Raw genomic sequence first — 18,180 nt, forward strand, 5'->3', positions numbered from 1 at the left:
GTGCAATGTGATATAAAATAAAAAAAATAAAAAAGAGGAGAGCGAGAGACAGAGTGAGACAGAGAGAGACAGAGAGGATGAGAGAGAGAGAGAGAGAGAGAGAGAGAGAGAGAGACTGAGAGAGAGAGAGAGATTGAGAGAGAGAGAGAGACTGAGAGAGACTGAGAGAGAGAGAGAGACTGAGAGAGAGAGAGAGAGAGATTGAGAGAGAGAGAGAGAGAGAGAGAGAGAGACTGAGAGAGACTGAGAGAGAGAGAGACTGAGAGAGAGAGAGAGAGACTGAGAGAGAGAGAGAGACCAGGAAATGCAAGTAGTAGGTACTACTCCCTGATTCAGACCTGCACGTACAAGTACAATGTATCTGAAACCAATCCACACGCAGTTGACTATTTTGTCTCATGATTGGCCTTTTTGCAATGCAATTTCTAGTCAAGGGAACTCCGCTTCGTACCTGCCGCTGTGCAGTGTCACGTCAGGCCTCAGCAAGCTCAGCACATGATTTGCATCACACTCCACACGTTTTGCTTGAAGCAAAGAATCATACCGTTGAAACATGCCATGGGTTGAAGCAAGGAAGTAGCAGCACGGTCTATGCAAGGCACACGTCAGACATAGCAGTTTGTTCTCGCAATGTTTTGTTTAATGTAGTTCTGGCAGTTAATTGGTGGCGTTGGAGGTTGTGGAAAGGCAAAGAAGTTTCTTTAATGTATTCCAAGTGTGGGTACAGCATCAGAAGAGTTAAAGTAACTTTGAAGTACAGTTTTGCGTTTTTGTGGGGAATAGTGTAGGTTTGAACAAGAATGCCTTACTCAGTATCAAACATGACGAAGAGGAAAAAACGCTCCAGAAATCCCATTTTAAAAGTTCGATGGAGAGTGTGATAAATCTGGAGAAAGCAGCATCCAGGACTCGGTCCATCATTAGTTGGAAGCAGGGTGTAGTAAAAATACCATAATTGTTACTACTGCTTGGTTGGAGATTTGCCATGATTGATCTTCAGCGTCAAATAAGGAGCGACTTTTGCTCTCCCCCCCCCCCCCATTTCACGGATCGAACAATATGCAGGAAAGAACCAACATAAGTGCATGACTGTACTTTTGTGTGGGGAAAGTCTTGGCACCCCCCCCCCCCCTTGATCACTAACCTGGCTACGCCCCTGATAACCATATGTGCAGTATGTCAAAAGGTTTGAAATTATTCATTGCTAGTGAACAGTATAGAGTCCAAGTGAGGATGATAAACGTAACACTCAATGTACTTTGTCAATCAAAACAATTTAGAATATTCCATTACTTTTTGAACTGTATTGTTAGGAGACTGTAAGACACCCCCAAATCCAACTGAAGGTACATATCCAATGGCTGGTTCTACAACCGTCGGCAGTACCAAGAAATTAACTTGTTCTCCTGACTATGCCGTCAATCCTCCTGCAACAACACAAACTATCACATGCCAAGCTAGTGGTACCTGGACAGTACCTATCGTGCCACCATGTCTGCATAAGATATTCTTGATTTAAGATGACGAAGTTAGCCCACGCCTGCAAGTGTTGGTCACGGATTCATCATGCGCACATTTTAAATTCATAAACAAATTCTGAAAACGGCGGAAGAAAAAAGGTTAAATGGCCGCTTTGGCTTGCCTTGTGTCAGCAAAGCAGCTTCCTTGTCAAATTTTCTGTCATCCAGTTAATCAAGGTGACTCAAGGTTGTGTTTTCTCAGTTAATCTACAATGCACACTGACCAACAACCAATATCTCAAACCCTTGACAAGACATGCAGAATCCTTGGATTTATCTCAAAATTCCTGGATGGCACATAAACTAGGGAAAAAGAGCTTTTCCCGCCGAAAAACGTTTGACTCTGCAGATCTGCGTACAGCACAGTTCGACCCTGCAGTGCAGTTTGATTAGTTGGCGCCCGCCTCTCAGTTTGTCAGTGCAGATCTTGCAGGCCAAGCTTGTCAGGTCTTGAAAGTGTCATGCGCAGTTCGAAGTGCGAAAAGGCACCGTACATATTTTTGAAAAACGGGACAATCGAGGCGAATCCATGGAGTTATCAGGAAAATCCTGTATCAGGCAAAACTACGACTTTTCCGGGAGTTTGCTTGAAATCCCCGGGACCTCGTAAGTCGTGTTGATTTCCCGGGATTTTCCAGGGAAAACCGGGAGGGTTGGCCAGTATGCAATGTTCTGGGTGGTTTTACTGCAAGGCAGTCAGCACAGTTGCAAGAGATGATCGCCTCGGCAGCTTTGTCACAGCTGGCGGCTTCTGCTCCTGCTCTGACGGCGGACGCACCGGGCGAAGCCCTTGATGTGCCCGAAGTACATGCACCTGACGATCTCCTTCTCAACCGCCAGCCAGCCGTGACAGCCAGCCCTCCCTCTGTGTCTGTACTAGCAGCAGCAACTTCGTTCCTGACGCCTGCCTCCGGTAAGCCTCGAGCTACTACCGTGCATAGCCATTCAAGCATGACAATAATTGCGGAAGTACTCAGTGGGGAATATATTGATCTCAGCTGCCTATTGCCCCCTGCCAGTCCCATCAATTCTGCCGACGAACCACTTCAGAAATGCATTTGCTTCTCTGAGCAAGACGACCAGTTGGTGGTGACCTGCGGCAAAAGCCCAATATTTCGTTCCTCAGCATGTGGATCGAGGCATGGACAATTCACTGCTGCATCATCTCTGACCAACAACTGGCCAAGTCTCTGGAGCTGTAGGGGTATAGCTACAGGTTTTGTAGGCGGCCAAGAGGTTCAGATGGGCGGCAGTAGCTGAGTACGATGTTCAGTTCCGCCAGAGAGCGTCGCGCTGCTTGGAGGCGCAGTGGGATAAAATCCACATGGACCTCTACACCCGTTGTTTCACCGGCCAGTCTCTGTCATTTTTGCTCCGCCTGTAACAAGTACGGACATGTTGCCGAGTCCTGCCTGTATACTCCACGGACTCAAGCACAGAAGTTCGCCAGCAGCACCACTCACACCTGTGACGTCTTCAACAAAGGCACGTTTAGCTTTCGCATCTGTAGATACCACCACTTGGCTCCTACTGCGAAACCGGTGGCAATGGAGCCAGCCGCTGCCCCGGCCTCGCCAAGGCCAGGTAGTTAACCTTCGGATGCACCGCTGCCACAGCACCGCCCGTCTAGCCCAGTGGACGTCTACGCTTTGGCAGACGAACTCACTAACTACCCTAATAGAGGAATGGTAGAAGCACTTATACATGTCTTGATGCACGGTTTTCATATTGATTACGCTGATCCCCGTACTTCCCTTATCTGTCTTCTGCATTTGACAATCCTGACATTGTTTTGGAATACCTGGCTAAGGAGTGCTTACGTGGTCATGCTGCTGAGCCGTTCCCCGCACCACCATGTGTGCCATTTCGATCAGCTGGCATAGGGGTCCTGCCTTAGGAGTCTGGTGGGCACAGACACATTGTGCACCTCTCTGCCTCGGCCAGACACAACATCAATGATGGCATCTCCGAGGACCAATACAGCTTGATGTATGTGGCTGTTGATGATATTGTATGTCACGTTATTCGTCATGGCAAGGGTGCTCCAGTGTTCAAAGTTGACATCCCGGCAGCATGCATTCCGTAATGTTCCCGTGCACCCTGACGATTGGTCTCTGCTCGGCATGGTGTGGCAAGGTCACTACTACGTCGACAAGATGCTTCCATTTCAACTGCGATTATCGCCTGCATTGTTCAACACCGTGGCTGAGCTGGTGTGCTGGATTCTTCGCCATAACTATTCCATTCACGACTTGGAGCACTATCTCGATGATTACACCGGAGTCGCACCACCTAGCTCATCTGTCCACTGCTCCACAGCAGCTATTCAAAAAGCAACGTTTCTGCAGGTATTTGACAACCTCGGCATCCCATTCGCCACTGGTGCAGAGAAGGCGGTTCGAACAGCAACGGTGGTGACAGTACTTGGCATAGAAGTCGATAGCATTGAGCAGGTGATGCGGCTACCTGACGAGAAGTTATCTGTCATGCTAGAGGCTTTGAATGACTGGTCAACGCGCGCTAGCTGCACAAAACGGAAACTGCTGACGCTGATAGGCACCCTGTCCTTTGCCGCCAAGGTGGTTTCACCTGGCAGGACCTTCATCCGCCGCGTCATCGGTTTAAGCTGCCCCGCTCCGTCTCTTCAGTCAGTCATCCATATTGACACAGAAGCCCACTTGGACATCGAATGGTGGCGCTGCTTTGCTGCAAACGAGAACGGCAAATTATTCTTCCATGATGGCTAGTGTTCAAAGTCCCCTGACCTTGAGCTTTTCACGGATGTCTCTGATGTTGGCTTTGGCGGTTTCTATCAAGGACAATGGTTTTTTGGGGCACTGGGCCGCTGAGATGCAGGATGAAGCAATTATGGTTCGTGAGCTGATTCTAATTGCTCTAGCATGCGCTGTGTGGGGACACTCTTGGTCCGGCAAGCGCCTTATGTTTCACTGTGATAATAAAGTTGCTGTTTTAGCGTGGCAGAAAGGTTCATACCCCAAGAAGAATTAAATGCACATTATCAGATTCTTGCTTGCTCAGGCCGCATCTGGCAATTTCATATTGTTTTTACGGCACATTGCCGGTGTTGATAATTGCATTGCTGATGCTTTGTCTCGCCTGCAGATTACTCGCTTCCGAGAACTGGCTTCCACAGCCAGCCAATGCCAAGTGCCACCTCCTCCGCTCAACTCGCTGCTCTGATTGCTGCCAGTAATTACCTCGTCAGAGACTCAGTCTCTGGTTCCACAGCCCAGACTTTTAAGCCCGGTATTTCCCCATACATAAAGTTTTGTCAAATCCACTCTTTTCCCCCTCTTATCCCCACCGCTGAACATATTATATCCTTTACTTCTGACCTGTTTGTTACCAAACGCCTGTCGCTGTCGACTATTCGTGTGTACTTAGCTGCCGTAAGATACCACTTGCTCTGTAATGGCGCACCAATTGGCAGTCTCAAATTTGCCCGATTGACTGCTGTGTTGCATGGGATTGAGAAGTAACGATCTCCTTCTGCATCTAATCGAAGAGGGATGACGATGCCCGATCTTGCTCAATTCCGGCTGTACCTTGACAGATCAAATTATGCCCCTGCAGACCATGCCATGCTGTTGGCAAGTGTGACACTGGCCTTTTATGGCTTGTTGCGAGCCAACGAGTATTTAGCTGCATCCCTTTTTATTTGACAGTAAGAGAACACTGCTCTGGGAATTAGCGGTCAATAAATCATCCTCAGTTTCTCTGCAGCTTAAAGTCACCAAGATACCCAAGATAGAGCAGCTTGGCTACAGAGAAACAGGCCAATTGGCGACCATGGGAGATGTGTTGTGCCGAACTGTGTGTTGTGCAGTCCGCGTGGTGTGCAGTCCGCGTGGTGTGGCCTTGTTTGAATCAGAGAGGGGTTTGCCATGGTTACGTATAAGGACATACGCTAATGAGCGATGCTGTGAGAAATGCTTGGTCGTGAACACTGGTTTTTGGGAGGGTCAAATGCATTTGCCTCTCAGTGGTATGCTGTACTGTCTCAGTGTTGTAACAGCTGTATGTTCGTCACAACTCCTAACATTTTGTCCTTTTCCTTTCTTTTGATCAATCTCTTTGCCATTTTCGGGGAAAATCCCTTTTTTCCTTTGAGCGACTTGACTGAGCACATCATAGTGACGTAGCCGGCTGAAGTTAGAAACGCCTCGAAAAAAATGTGAGCATTATGCGCTGAAGGAGTGTGGAATGATGTTGATGGGACGAATTTGCTTGCATATTAGGCTTGCTGACTAGCCATTGGCGGACTATGCTCGACCAATCGTCAAATTATGCTTTTGATTATGCCACAATTATGCCAACAAATATGCTGAATTATGCTGAATTATGCTCGATTCCACTATGTATTCACGCTGTACATAGAGGATTGAGAAACCACGCATACACACACGGCCATGCACCAAGCATAATTTTTGTCTAAACCGAAAGATTATGCCGACCTTACACGTTGGAATCCGTATATTATGCCGGAGCATTATTTTTTGACGAAATCCCAAGATTATGCCAAATATTATGCCGGCATAATCCGCCAAGGGCTATGACAAGGAGTCGTAACTGGGGTATTTAAAAAAAACATCTGCAGGCTTTCTGACAAAGCTGTATTATGCCCCTAAGCATATTTTTTGTCTAAACCGAAAGATTATGCCGACCTTACACGTTGGAATCCGTATATTATGCCGGAGCATAATTTTTTGACGAAATCCCAAGATTATGCCAAATATTATGCCGGCATAATCCGCCAAGGGCTATTGCTGGCGACTTTGCTGTGTTTAATACTGCACCTGATTTGTGGCGTCTTCATAATGGAGCTTGGTGGCCTGGCTTTGCTCCTGCCAAGAGCTTTCTAACGAGCCCTGAATTGAATAAATCAAGCAAAGTAGACCAAAGTTATGACCTAATAAACTTGATAATTGTACGAACATTTGTAATTCTGTTGCATGATGAGCTGCAGTATCGGGTTTTGTCCCCAAATTACACAAATAGTCAGTCAAAATGTTGACCTGAAAAAACGAGTGCGCAAAACTCTGAAAAATTCTGCAAAATGGCAATGGGAGTAGTATAGTGCGGTGGGGGTTCTGACTCAAAAGTCACCTTTGACCCCTGGCTTCCTAATAAGGAAGAATAGTCCATATATGGCAGATGACCTTTGACCTTTGAGTTGACCTTTGACCTTTGAGGTGCCATATAAGGCTGAATAGTCCATATATGGAAGATGTCATTTGACCTTTGACCTTTGACCTTTGACCTTTCCATGTGACCTTTGACCTTTGCTGTGACCTTTGACCTTTCCAAATACGGATGATTGGTCCATAGAAGGAATGTGACCTTTGACCTTTGGGATTGGTCTATATGTGGGGAGAAGTGTCCTTATAAGGAAGTTGTACACGGATGAGGTCATATAAGGCATCTTCCATAGTGGGGTGAAGTGTCCTTATAGGGAAGGTGTACACGGATGAGGTCATAGTAGGCATGTGTCATAAAGGGGTGAAGTGTCCTTATAGGGAAGGTGTATACGGATGATGTCATAGAAGGCATGTGCCATAAAGGGGTGAAGTGTCCTTATAGGGAAGGTGTACACGGATGATGTCATAGTAGGCATATTCCATAGTAGGGTGAAGTGTCCTTATAGGGAAGGTGTACATGCTGTAGTTTTTAAATAAGGCATATTCCATAGTGGGTGAAAGATGCCTTATATGGCATGCGTATCCTGGCCAGGTCATATAAGGCATGCAGTCATAGTTGAAACAATCATTGAGGGTCTTTCTGTCTGAGGCTTTGAAGAAAAGAAGCATCATGTAACAAAGCTGGGTTCGTACCCGCAACCTCTCGTACGGAAGGCATGAACTGTACCAAACGACCAGGACGACTACACACAAGACCCAAGGCTCAAATCGCCTATTTATACCCGGACCGTAAAGAAGGAAAAAAACGCATCATGTAACAAAGCTGGATTCGTACCCACCAACTGTACCAAACCACCACGGACGACTAGGCATAAGAGGGAAGGCTCAAATTGACTACATATACTGGGACCGAAGCTCACCAAGGTCTCGCTGGATGAGACATCAGCGACCTATCGACAATGTCATCGAGCATGGAAAGAAGGGTGGGTGGTGGTGGTGGTGGTCATGGTGATGGTGGTGGTGGTGGTGGTGGTGGGATCAGCATGGCATCCAACAGATGGACAGTCGCCAACAATCACTACCCGGTGAAAGGGAGCTGAAGGCCCCATTTTTGGGGTAAAAAAACCGGGTGCCGTATTTTTATATTTAAAAATCATTTTTCGGGTGTTTGAGGTGGTTGAGGGGATATGGCATCATGATTGTACCCCCAATGGTTATACCTGTTAATTGCCTCGGATGGGAGTCGGTATATAAAGTAGATACATTGTTGGATAATGTTTCATTATGAAGATGGTGATGATGTGGGGTGAAGATGGATTCTGATTTTGATATCTTACGTGCCTATGTACGTAAAAAGAGACTTCGTGAAGTAGAAGAAGAACAAGCAAGAGAAGAAGAAGAAGAAGAAGAAGAACAACAACAACAACAACAAGAAGAAGAAGAGCAAGAAGGGGAGGAAAAACAGTGTCATCATCTTAATCATGTTGTTCATGAAGGAAGATACGTATGTTCTTCGTGTGGACTTGTCATGGATGTGGTTTACTTACCTGAAGTTGAGGTGCATCAGAGATGTAGTTTGATGAAGAAGCCTTATGCTGCACATGAGCGGTTATGTGGTGTGGATCGTCATCTTTTGCATTTTCTTTCGAAAACTGAACTCTTATCCGATCAGCTTCGTGTACACCCTCTTCGAGAGCAGATAAGTGCGATGAAGAAGTCCTGTTTGTACAAGAGTCTAAACTATTCTATAGCATTATCCTGTATAGTATACGATACGAATGTGGATGCATTACGTAAACTACATTCCTACTTACCTCGTAGCAATGTGTCCTGGTTGAGGTTCAGTCGAATCATGAAACCTCTTCCTCAGCATTTTCCACTCCTATACGTACTGCATCTCATGGAGTCGACTAGGATGGTGTCTTCATTGCAACTGTCCACGTTGCGTTCGAATTTGCTGCTTTTATCTCCATCTGATATATCTCTTATGACATCATTGATTGATGCTTATTGCTGGGAAACCTATTCACTTGATCACGTGATCCAGAACATGCACACGTTTGACTGTGATCTTATTTCTATACTGTATCAGTTCACAAAGGTGGCGGTATCGTGTAAGGAACCTTTAAAATGAGATGGATTTTAGCGTGCACGATGCTGATTGGTCAAATATTTTTGGCGGGCTTGATTGACTGTATACTACTTTCTACTCCAATATCTCATGATAGTCATAAAAAAAAATAATAATAATAAAAAAATAAAACTTCTAAAGAACAAGTATGGGTGGTGTTGTGTCGAGTAGTACGTCCACTGAAGAGTGCTGCCTTGCCTCTTCTGACTCTAGTATCCCCACTCCTACTAGTGGAGAATGGGTTGCAGGATGTGAAAAGAATGGAATTGGGAAAGATGAACCAGGGTGATCTCATGTGCACACCCATCAAAGAATACGATTTATTTGAGAAAGAAAATATTTCCTAACCTAATTAGTACAGTGTGTGTGTATGTGTGCGAAGATGGCATACTGGGCTACGCATTTCCATAGGAGTGATGGTGACGAGGCCTCCCTCAAACACATGCAAAGCATGCGGAATGACATTGCCGAGATGCAATCGGTTGTGGGGAACGATGACACCGAAAACACCTTGGTTCATGATGTGGAGAAACTGAAAGAGGAGAAAGCCGATGAGAGCAATGTGCAAGATGTGGAAAACAGATCTATGCGCTACACAGATCAAACCATAGCAGCTGATGAGCTGCACGTTAAAACAGACGGATCCGTGCCCATGGATGCTAACCTCGACATGAACGAGCATTCGATCTGTAATTTGACGTACGACGATAGCTCTTTGACATGTGCTGTCCCTGCCGGTTGGGTGAAGAATGAAATCCGTCAATCATCATCAAGATTGCAACACGACATCGACGCTGTGCGCAAGATGAAAGGTCCTCGTGGTGATCGGGGATTGGGATGGCTTAGCGGAGGTGATATGCCACTGAACTCTGTAGGGAGAAACGGTGACTTCTATGTGGACGCAACCACGCTCATCTTGTACAAGAAATTCAGCTCGGAATGGACGGCTTTCGGTCGGCTTCATAGATCAAGAGATGAAGCTGGTCCACGTGGAGAACGTGGATTGATCGGTCCTCAAGGTGAGACTGGACCTAGAGGAGCTGATGGACAAGGTGGTGAGCGCGGTCAAAAAGGTGATCAAGGAATACCTGGTCCAGAAGGTCCCAGAGGTAAAGTTGGACCACGTGGAGAACGTGGATTAGTGGGTCCTGAAGGTGAGATTGGACCTAGAGGACAAGATGGGCAAGACGGCTCACAAGGTGAACGTGGTGTCCAAGGTGATCAAGGAACCATAGGCCCCGTCGGTCCCCAAGGAACCATCGGTCCAACCGGTCCTCCAGGAAAAAGAGGTCCCGTGGGCCCCCAAGGAACCAGAGGTCCCGTGGGTCCGCAATCAAGTCAGAACCTATCCGATCCGTTTCATCTACTACCTTACATTCGGAGAAACGCCTACCTCTACATATACTCTCATCCTAGCAGATTTGAATCCGTCACCAGGGTGAGGAGAAACACGTACAGAGGTGGAAATCTCGTTGCCTTGAACGACAAGAGAATCATCGTGAACGGCATCGACATGTTCCGAGACGGTCACTTCTACCTCAACATTTCACAACACGAGCAAGTTTCCATTAGAGAACGATTCGTCAATCTGTTTCACGACAACATGTCTTTTGCAATGTTCCAAGTCATTCAAGTGGATGCACCTGACCCTAGAAACATGGCGTTGAAGGCATTCGACATCGATACTGTCGGAAATTAGTTTGTACGTGTTGTTCACTGCCACCCACATAAGTGGCAACTACTTCACGGGTTCCGGCTCTTCATCATTCAACCTACCCGTTTCGTCTTTAACGAACCAATTATCGGCTGCTTTGGATAAGCCTGTGTCGAGCATGACGGATCTCTTGGGTACAAAGTGTGTCATAAGTTACGCTCGGAATTCAGAAGGCCTATTCACTCTATACGTAAACTCCATTTTGATACATTCCAACTTGGACACGGATCCATTTTCCAGAACCAATGGAATCGAAGATTGCGATTACCGCATTGGTGGTACTCAATTCTTCAACCGCACTACGTCAAAGTTGTTCTGTCATTTGCACTTTGTCGAGAGTTTATCTTCTCACACAATCCAGGACATCCACACAGAACTCATGGCACACTACAATATCTGAAAGTATTAAGTACTTCGATTGTACATATAATATATAGCGCACACATGCTACTCTACATTCTTGAGATGAAAATGAAAAATAAAACCTACCTATAGTGATTACCATCACAACATCAGAATGTCTGTGATACTGACGGTGGTGAACAACACGTCGGGGGTGAGCAGGGGATTGCACAAACCGAACTTTACTCTAAATGTGAAGGACCTGGATACGCGCGATAAAGTCCTGCATGTTGAATCGGCTCAGTTTGAAGTACACTTTGAGAACATAGACGAGGCAACGAACAAACTCTATTTGGTACATGGAGAAGAAGAAGAAGAAGAAGAAGAAGAAGAAGAAGAAGAAGAAGAAGAAGAAGTAAGTTACATTTATAAAGACAGGTAAGTCTAACAAATGAGGACTGAGACCTCTACAACAGGGTTTTTACGCCTGAAAGCAGGTGCATGATTTAACAAGCAGGTTGTCAGTCTAGATTTTATGCGCAGATGGAGAAAAAGCGCAGAATTTTTGTAATGAGATGAAAAGCAGAAATAATAAGAAATAATAAGAAAAGATGAAATGAAAGCCTGCTCACAACCCCGCCCAGCCTTGCGAACTGGGTATGGTGGATTAAGAACCCGGTTCAACGCTCGAGCAAGCGCTCTCCACTCAAGGTGTTCACAGCAACTGATAGGAACTCATATGGGGAAATTATAGAAAAGAAATAATAAGATAAAGAGAATAAATTTCAACGCACCTCAATAAACGGAGCCCCACATACAGTACCTCAGAAAAGTGGATCTTCCGACCAGTGTTTTTGTTGACGCCGCAACCAGATGATGTAGCTGCTTCGCAGAGACGTCTTACTGCACAAATTACAAATAAATTTTATTCTTCGATTAGAAAATCCAAGCGCTTTCAGAGCCCTCCGAAGAGAGTCCGGGATGAAACCACGCACACCTACCTCAACCGAAAAAGAAACGACCTGCCACCCGTTTGCTCGGCATTGATCGGCCAGATCCGCATACCGCCTGTCCTTCCGCGAGTTACTGACACTGAATCTGTCCTCAGCACAAACTGTCAACTCCATCCAGAATACAATCCTACGACTCGTAGAGTACAGAACTATATCTGGTCTTAGGGTGGTAAGTGCAACACAGCTAGGGAAAGAAATCTTTGCACTAACTGAGTCGACAAGAAGTTTCCAGTCTGAGGCCGCTGACAGGAGATCAGTCGTAACCAACTTTCGTCTGGGCTGAACGCGAACTGGCTTCTCTCCCGCCTTGCAAAACGAGATGAAGTCAAGCTCATTTGAATTTTCGGTCTGTACGGTGTTTGCAGCAGTGCGGATTCGAATCTCCTCACGCATGTTCCTGACGATGACCCCGAGTACGTTGTCGTGCCTCCAGGTGTAACGTCCCTGGTCCAGCGCTACGCGACAAGCGCCAAGCACGTGGCGCGTAGTACAGGCCCAGGTACGGCACAAACTACAGTACGGATCCACTACGGTGTTTCCCCAACGGCGTAGGTTCGTCGGAGAAGGTAGCACGTCGAGGGTTGATGCGAGAAGAAATTTCAAATCCTTACCAGTACCACCGTACAAAAGGGATTTCCACGAGAGGTCCTGCCACATCACCGATGTCCACTCCAACCACTTGCCTTGCACCTGAAGAGTCTTCAGCCTCAAAATCTGCTCCTGCGCGTTGATCTCCTCAAATGTTTGAAGGAGATCCTTCCTCGGGGGTTTGGAATGCTGCTTCGGAGCACGAGCACCCAACCCTGCACGATGACTTGAAGATGACGGTGGACGAAGAGTCCCTGAACCTACTGATGCCTCTGCACACTCCAGCTCTATTGTCGCCGCATATCGCTTTGTCAGCTTCGCATCCTTACTCCGACGCAGAGTGTACAGCGCCCTCATGCGCGCGTCCCCACTCGATCGAAGAATGTGCCATTTGATGGACTGGCACCTTTTCCACACCGTAGGAAGGTAGTGGAGGCGTAAGCCAAAGCGTTTGCGACTGCCAATAAAAAGAATGGCAGAGTTTGCGCATCGAGGTAGGCCTGACCATTTCTTCAGAAATGGTAAACACATAAAGTGCAGTTCACGTACAAAACCTTGTGTGAGTTCAAGAACCTGGAAAGACCAAGAAAGCTTGGGCACTACAAGATGGTGGTAAAGCCATAGCTTGTGGTGGTCTTGAAGCCAAGAGCCATCTACTTTTTGCATGAGAGATACAGTGAGTTGACGGATGTCTTCCCGCTGGGTCTGCTCAGAGCAATCAGCATGCAGCCTTCGCCCCAGGAACTTGAACTCTGCAGTGTCAATGAAAGCGATCTTCCTCCCTGACATTGTCAGGCAGAGAAGAAGAAGAAGAAGAAGAAGAAGAAGAAGAAGAAGAAGAAGAAGAAGAAGAAGAGGATAGACTGTCCATCAAGACGGGAACATACAGCGATGTAGACGATCTGGTGTCTATAATCAATGCCACTCTGAAACGAGCAGGACACGGAGACATTGTGTTTTCCTACTCTCGTCACACCAGCCGCATAAGTGTCTCGGTACCCAGGAAGAAACGGTGCTTGTTGAAGAAGGACTCACCCGGATTGGTGCTGGGTGTGGGCACTATTCTCAAGCCATACACTATCGAGGGATCTCACACGTTCCCGTTCGCTGTGGATCTGACAAAAGACAGACGACTTGTCCTGCTCTACACCGACCTCATTGGACCTGCTGTGGAGTACGAAGACAACACTGATTCGAGGGTGTTGAAGACCTTTCTCATTCAAACCCTCAACGGTTTGAATAACTACGTGTTTGGAAAAGAAGACAAGCGATTGCTGCTTCCACACGAAAACGTGATTAGCATTTCGTTTTGGTTGAAATTCAACACCGGCGAACACATCACTTCCGGATATCCCGTCTACCTTGATCTTCGGATCACCAGCACGACTTAGATGGATCTTCCAGATGTTCGTGTCCGCCACGTGCGAGACATGGTGGAGGATATAGCAAAACGAAAGGAATTGGAGAGCGAAAAGGTGCGTTGCCTGGAGACGTACGTGATTTACAACACCGCAATCTTGTATTTTCTCATACTCACTCAAACCCTTCTCAATATTCTCCAAGGGAGTGGTGTCGTATCTGGAGAACATCGCATTCGAATCATCGCCATCAGTAGCACGATCATCGGCGTGATCATGGCATGCATAGGCAAACACGTTCTCGACACCAAACGTCAGCTTGTCACGTGTATCGAACAACTGCAGCAGATGGAGAGAGCTGAAGACGCGTTCATGTTGGAATTGGGCATCACTCTGGAAGATGGGAAGCTCACTAACGAGGAGCATCGACGATTGATAGCGATGATGAACGACTTTCGCAAGACACTGGATATTGGATCGTTGAAAAAAATTCGCCCCTATTATAATGTGACTGGCACGAATGGCACAGGAGATCTACTCGCCGCAAGCTCCGGAGTCCTTCACGGGACTCCTGACCAACACGAAGATCGTTCAGAAGAACATCCTCGACAGGACGGAGAAGAAACTCTCGTTGCTTGAGGGTAGACGCGGAGTACGACTCTTTTCCACAGGAGATCGCTCACCACCATCCCTGAACAATGAACTGGACATCTCGTCACCGAATTTCATTGCTCTCGGGGAGAGCTATTTCATCGTGAAAATGCGCTATAGTGTCAAAAACAATCTCGATAATCAACCTGGAGACTATACGCGATGGGTGTGCACCACGTCACCAGCCTTTTCGTGGTTCAAGAACATTCGAGTGGAGATCAACGGAACAGAGGTCACGCAATCGAGTAAAGTTGCCGACATGCAGATGGTTCAGCATATCCTCAGTCTAATGGAAAGCAGCAGCGAACGTCTTCAGTACGTTGACTCGGATCTCTACGGTCTACAGAAACTGGATCCGCAAAGAGCATTGAGAGGTGTGGATTTATCGCCCTATCAACTTGGTGTGAAGCGTAAGCATGGCTATGCCTTCGAAACAAACGCTGTACACGCTGATGCAGCACGAGCACCGGATTTCGACGCTAATTTCACACCCAAGCGTGCACCCACCGTCGAGCTTGTGACCAACGAAGGCTTCTCCAACACGGTACAGGAAAATGCACTTCGAGCAGCCGTTGGACGGTTTCAATACAAGCTGAGACCCTTCCTACCGTTTTTCAATCAGGACGATGCTTGGTTACCACCGGGTACACAGATGAAGCTTCGCTTTGATCTACCCCAATCCGAGCTTTCCAGATACATCATGCTTAGTGATCAGGGAGATGGTGGCAACAGTGCTCTGAGTGTCGGTGATATTAACATCGATCTACTCCAACTGGACTTTGTGTACACTACCTATCGCATGGAACCCAATCTTACCGATCGTGTACGCCTTCCCAAGCAACTCTATTTCCATACGTGGTGCCCTCGTCTCATACAAAAGAGCATTTCAGATGATGCTGGTACACTGGAACTGCTTCACAATGCAGACATACCACGCAGAATGATCCTGTTCTTCACGGATTTGACTCTTGGTACACAACCAACATTGGCTGGAGGCCAAGCATCACATTCTTCGAACAGACTGGCCATGATTCATGCAAATCTCAGTCAACTTCGCGTCACTGTCAACGACGAGACGCTCTTTGACAACCCGCTCAAGTTCCAGTGGGATGTGAGTCGTAATACGGAAGGACAATACTTCTACGATTACAACAAATCCTCCTACCTGCGTGGCTACAATCTGGTTCAAGACTTTTTCGGCAAGACGTATGGAACGCAAATCCCCATCACTGCTGCAGATTACTGCAATCACTACTTTATGGTGCCTATCAACTTGAATCTGGATCGGATGACAGACAATCCAAGATCGAGAGGAAATCTGTCCATCGACTATCAATTTAACGACGTGACAAACGCTCCGTTGAGAAGACCTAGCGAAAATGGTGCCTCGATCAAAGTCAACCTTCTCTGCATGGACAAGTACCTGTACACTATGAGCAAAGACGAAGGCATCAAAGCCGAGGTTGTATAAATTAATTCCGATCTAGTACTAAAAGGGCATCATGGAAGGTGGTGACCTAGAGACCAGACATCGTGTCTACGGTGGTGATTTGAAATCGTCGAGTCGACAACACGGTGGTTTCTTCTGGAAAAAGAGCTTCTGGAAAAACCTTATTGGTGCTGGACCCGAGGAGATGGACAAGCAGATGGCGGAACCCATGACAAAACAAGATGATATGCAACGCGGTGGACTTGGACCCTTGGCTGCCATGGCAGGAATGACTCTTCTTCCCATGCTTTTGGGGAGAGGAGAGTCCGGAGACATCGTGGAAGCACAAATGAAAACGGCTTACAACCCGTCCATGCACCGAGGTGGTCTAGCCATTCCACCAGGATTAGCCGCCAAGGCCATACCACTACTAACGAATCTGGCTGCTCCCTTAGCCATGGGTACCATGGCATCACTAGGTGACAACGTCATGGATAAAATATTCGGTAGAGGAGTAAGGAAGGGAAGATCAACAGGTACCACGAAGCGCGCTAAAAGTCGTCGTCGTCACGCTCCGAAGAACATTCGGCAACGAGCACCTCGAAAAACCAAAAAGCCAGCTCGTCAAATTCTCTCCAAAGGTCGCAACACACGAGGAATAAAGAAACAAGGAAGGGCCTTGTTCAAGCAATTAGGACATCGTGCCCTGAACGAAGCTTCGTCATTCCTGTCTGCACCACCACCACCACAGAGATCACTGACCCGTCCTGAAACTCCATTTGCTCAAAAAATTCGACAGAACATTAACAGTGCAGGACCGTCTTCTCTGAGTTCCGCTCACATCGGCCCATCCTTCAACATCTGATCATGGACTTTATCTCGCTCCTTGGACAGGAAACCGAGAGGAAGAAAAAGGCTAGTCCCGTAAGGAATGACGATGTTCCATCCACGGTCACTGCTCGACACAAGCTGCACGTTCCTGGTCTTCAATTCGAGTCTAAGGATTGGTTCACGGAAATCATTCCTGCCCTGAAATCCTGGGGACAAAACGTATTGTTTCTGGGACAGAGCAACATGGGTAAATCCCACTTTCTCATCAAACTCCTGAAACGCGTGGAACCCGAGCGTATGGTGGTCATCTCCAACACGCCTGCCGATCAGTATCGTCTTCCAAACCTCAAATCCTTTAAGCATTACAGCATCATGCCCGAGTGCATCGAAGACATGGATCTCCAGCCTAATACCTATGTGATCATTGATGACATCAGAGTGATGGGTTTGAAGCATGGTAGTCAAAGAGAGTGTCTCTACAAGTTCTTCACCATGTACAGTCATCATCATAAGTTGAACGTGTTCTTTCTCTCTCAGAGCTTTGATAACATTAAGGACATGAAGATCAATGCAAACTTTATGTATCTGTTTCGCTTCACCGATAAAAGCAACATCAAACGTTATCTCAATACTCTGTTTGGTGGTCTGTGTACGAAGTCATTCATTATCTTTAGATTGTATGAGAAGTTATTGACGGTGTGTCGCAGGCCTATCCTAACCATTGATTGCTCTTCTAATCAGTACTACACGTATTGCGAAGACACTGCATTAAAGGTGTTTTTGAATAAACCCCTCGTTGATGTGTGTGTGTGTGTGTGTGCGTGTGTGTGTGTGTGTGTATACGATCGCGATACATGTAGTCGATAATAGCTGAAATGTTAGCCTGAAAGCTAGCCGAAACATTAAAAAAAATAAAAATAAAATAAAGAAGAAAAAAAGAAAATTAAATAAAGAAAAAGGCAACGTGGAGACAATAATCTTAATAATGCAATGAATATAACTAAACGCGCACTCATATCACAACCATGGGGTCCTAGCCAATGTGTTTGTTGGGTACTGTGAATCGAAGATAGATAAGTGGCCGGAATTGTACGTCAGGTTTGTGGATGACTCCTTCACGTACTTTGATTCGAGAGCAGACGCTGACGACTTTCTGCTGAAACTGAATACAATCCATCCTGCACTGAGATTTACGTGTGAACATGAAGAGTCCAATAAGCTATCGTTTCTGGATGTGTTAGTCGAAAAGACCCAGACTGGTGTATTGACTACAGTATACCGTAAACCCACTTTCACCGGGCAGTACATGATGTTTGACTCGTTCTGCTCTTCCCAGTACAAGTCAAACTTAGTTCGTAACCTTGTAAATAGGGCACAACGCATTTGTTCACCAACAAAGCTACAACAGGAACTTGATTTTCTACGCTCCGTATTTGTGAAGAAT

The 18,180-nt window shown here is 46.6% G+C and overlaps 2 protein-coding genes across 2 annotated transcripts; one reads left to right on the top strand and one right to left on the bottom strand.

The window, feature by feature from the left end:
- Positions 1 to 3,550: 3,550 nt before the first annotated feature.
- On the top strand, positions 3,551 to 4,267 carry LOC135827188 (uncharacterized). The gene has a single exon (XM_065339715.1). It carries the CDS (start codon positions 3,551 to 3,553, stop codon positions 4,265 to 4,267), a length of 717 nt encoding a protein of 238 aa, XP_065195787.1.
- Positions 4,268 to 11,284: 7,017 nt separating this feature from the next.
- Positions 11,285 to 13,265, bottom strand: LOC135827533 (uncharacterized). The gene is made up of 2 exons (XM_065340016.1): positions 11,868 to 13,265; positions 11,285 to 11,769 (listed from the first exon to the last, which is right to left on the bottom strand). Exons 1-2 carry the CDS (start codon positions 13,254 to 13,256, stop codon positions 11,767 to 11,769), a joined length of 1,392 nt encoding a protein of 463 aa, XP_065196088.1. The 5' UTR covers positions 13,257 to 13,265; the 3' UTR covers positions 11,285 to 11,766.
- Positions 13,266 to 18,180: the final 4,915 nt, after the last annotated feature.

The sequence above is a fragment of the Sycon ciliatum genome, chromosome 11, assembly GCF_964019385.1.
Source record: "Sycon ciliatum chromosome 11, ocSycCili1.1, whole genome shotgun sequence".
Lineage (NCBI taxonomy): Eukaryota > Metazoa > Porifera > Calcarea > Leucosolenida > Sycettidae > Sycon > Sycon ciliatum.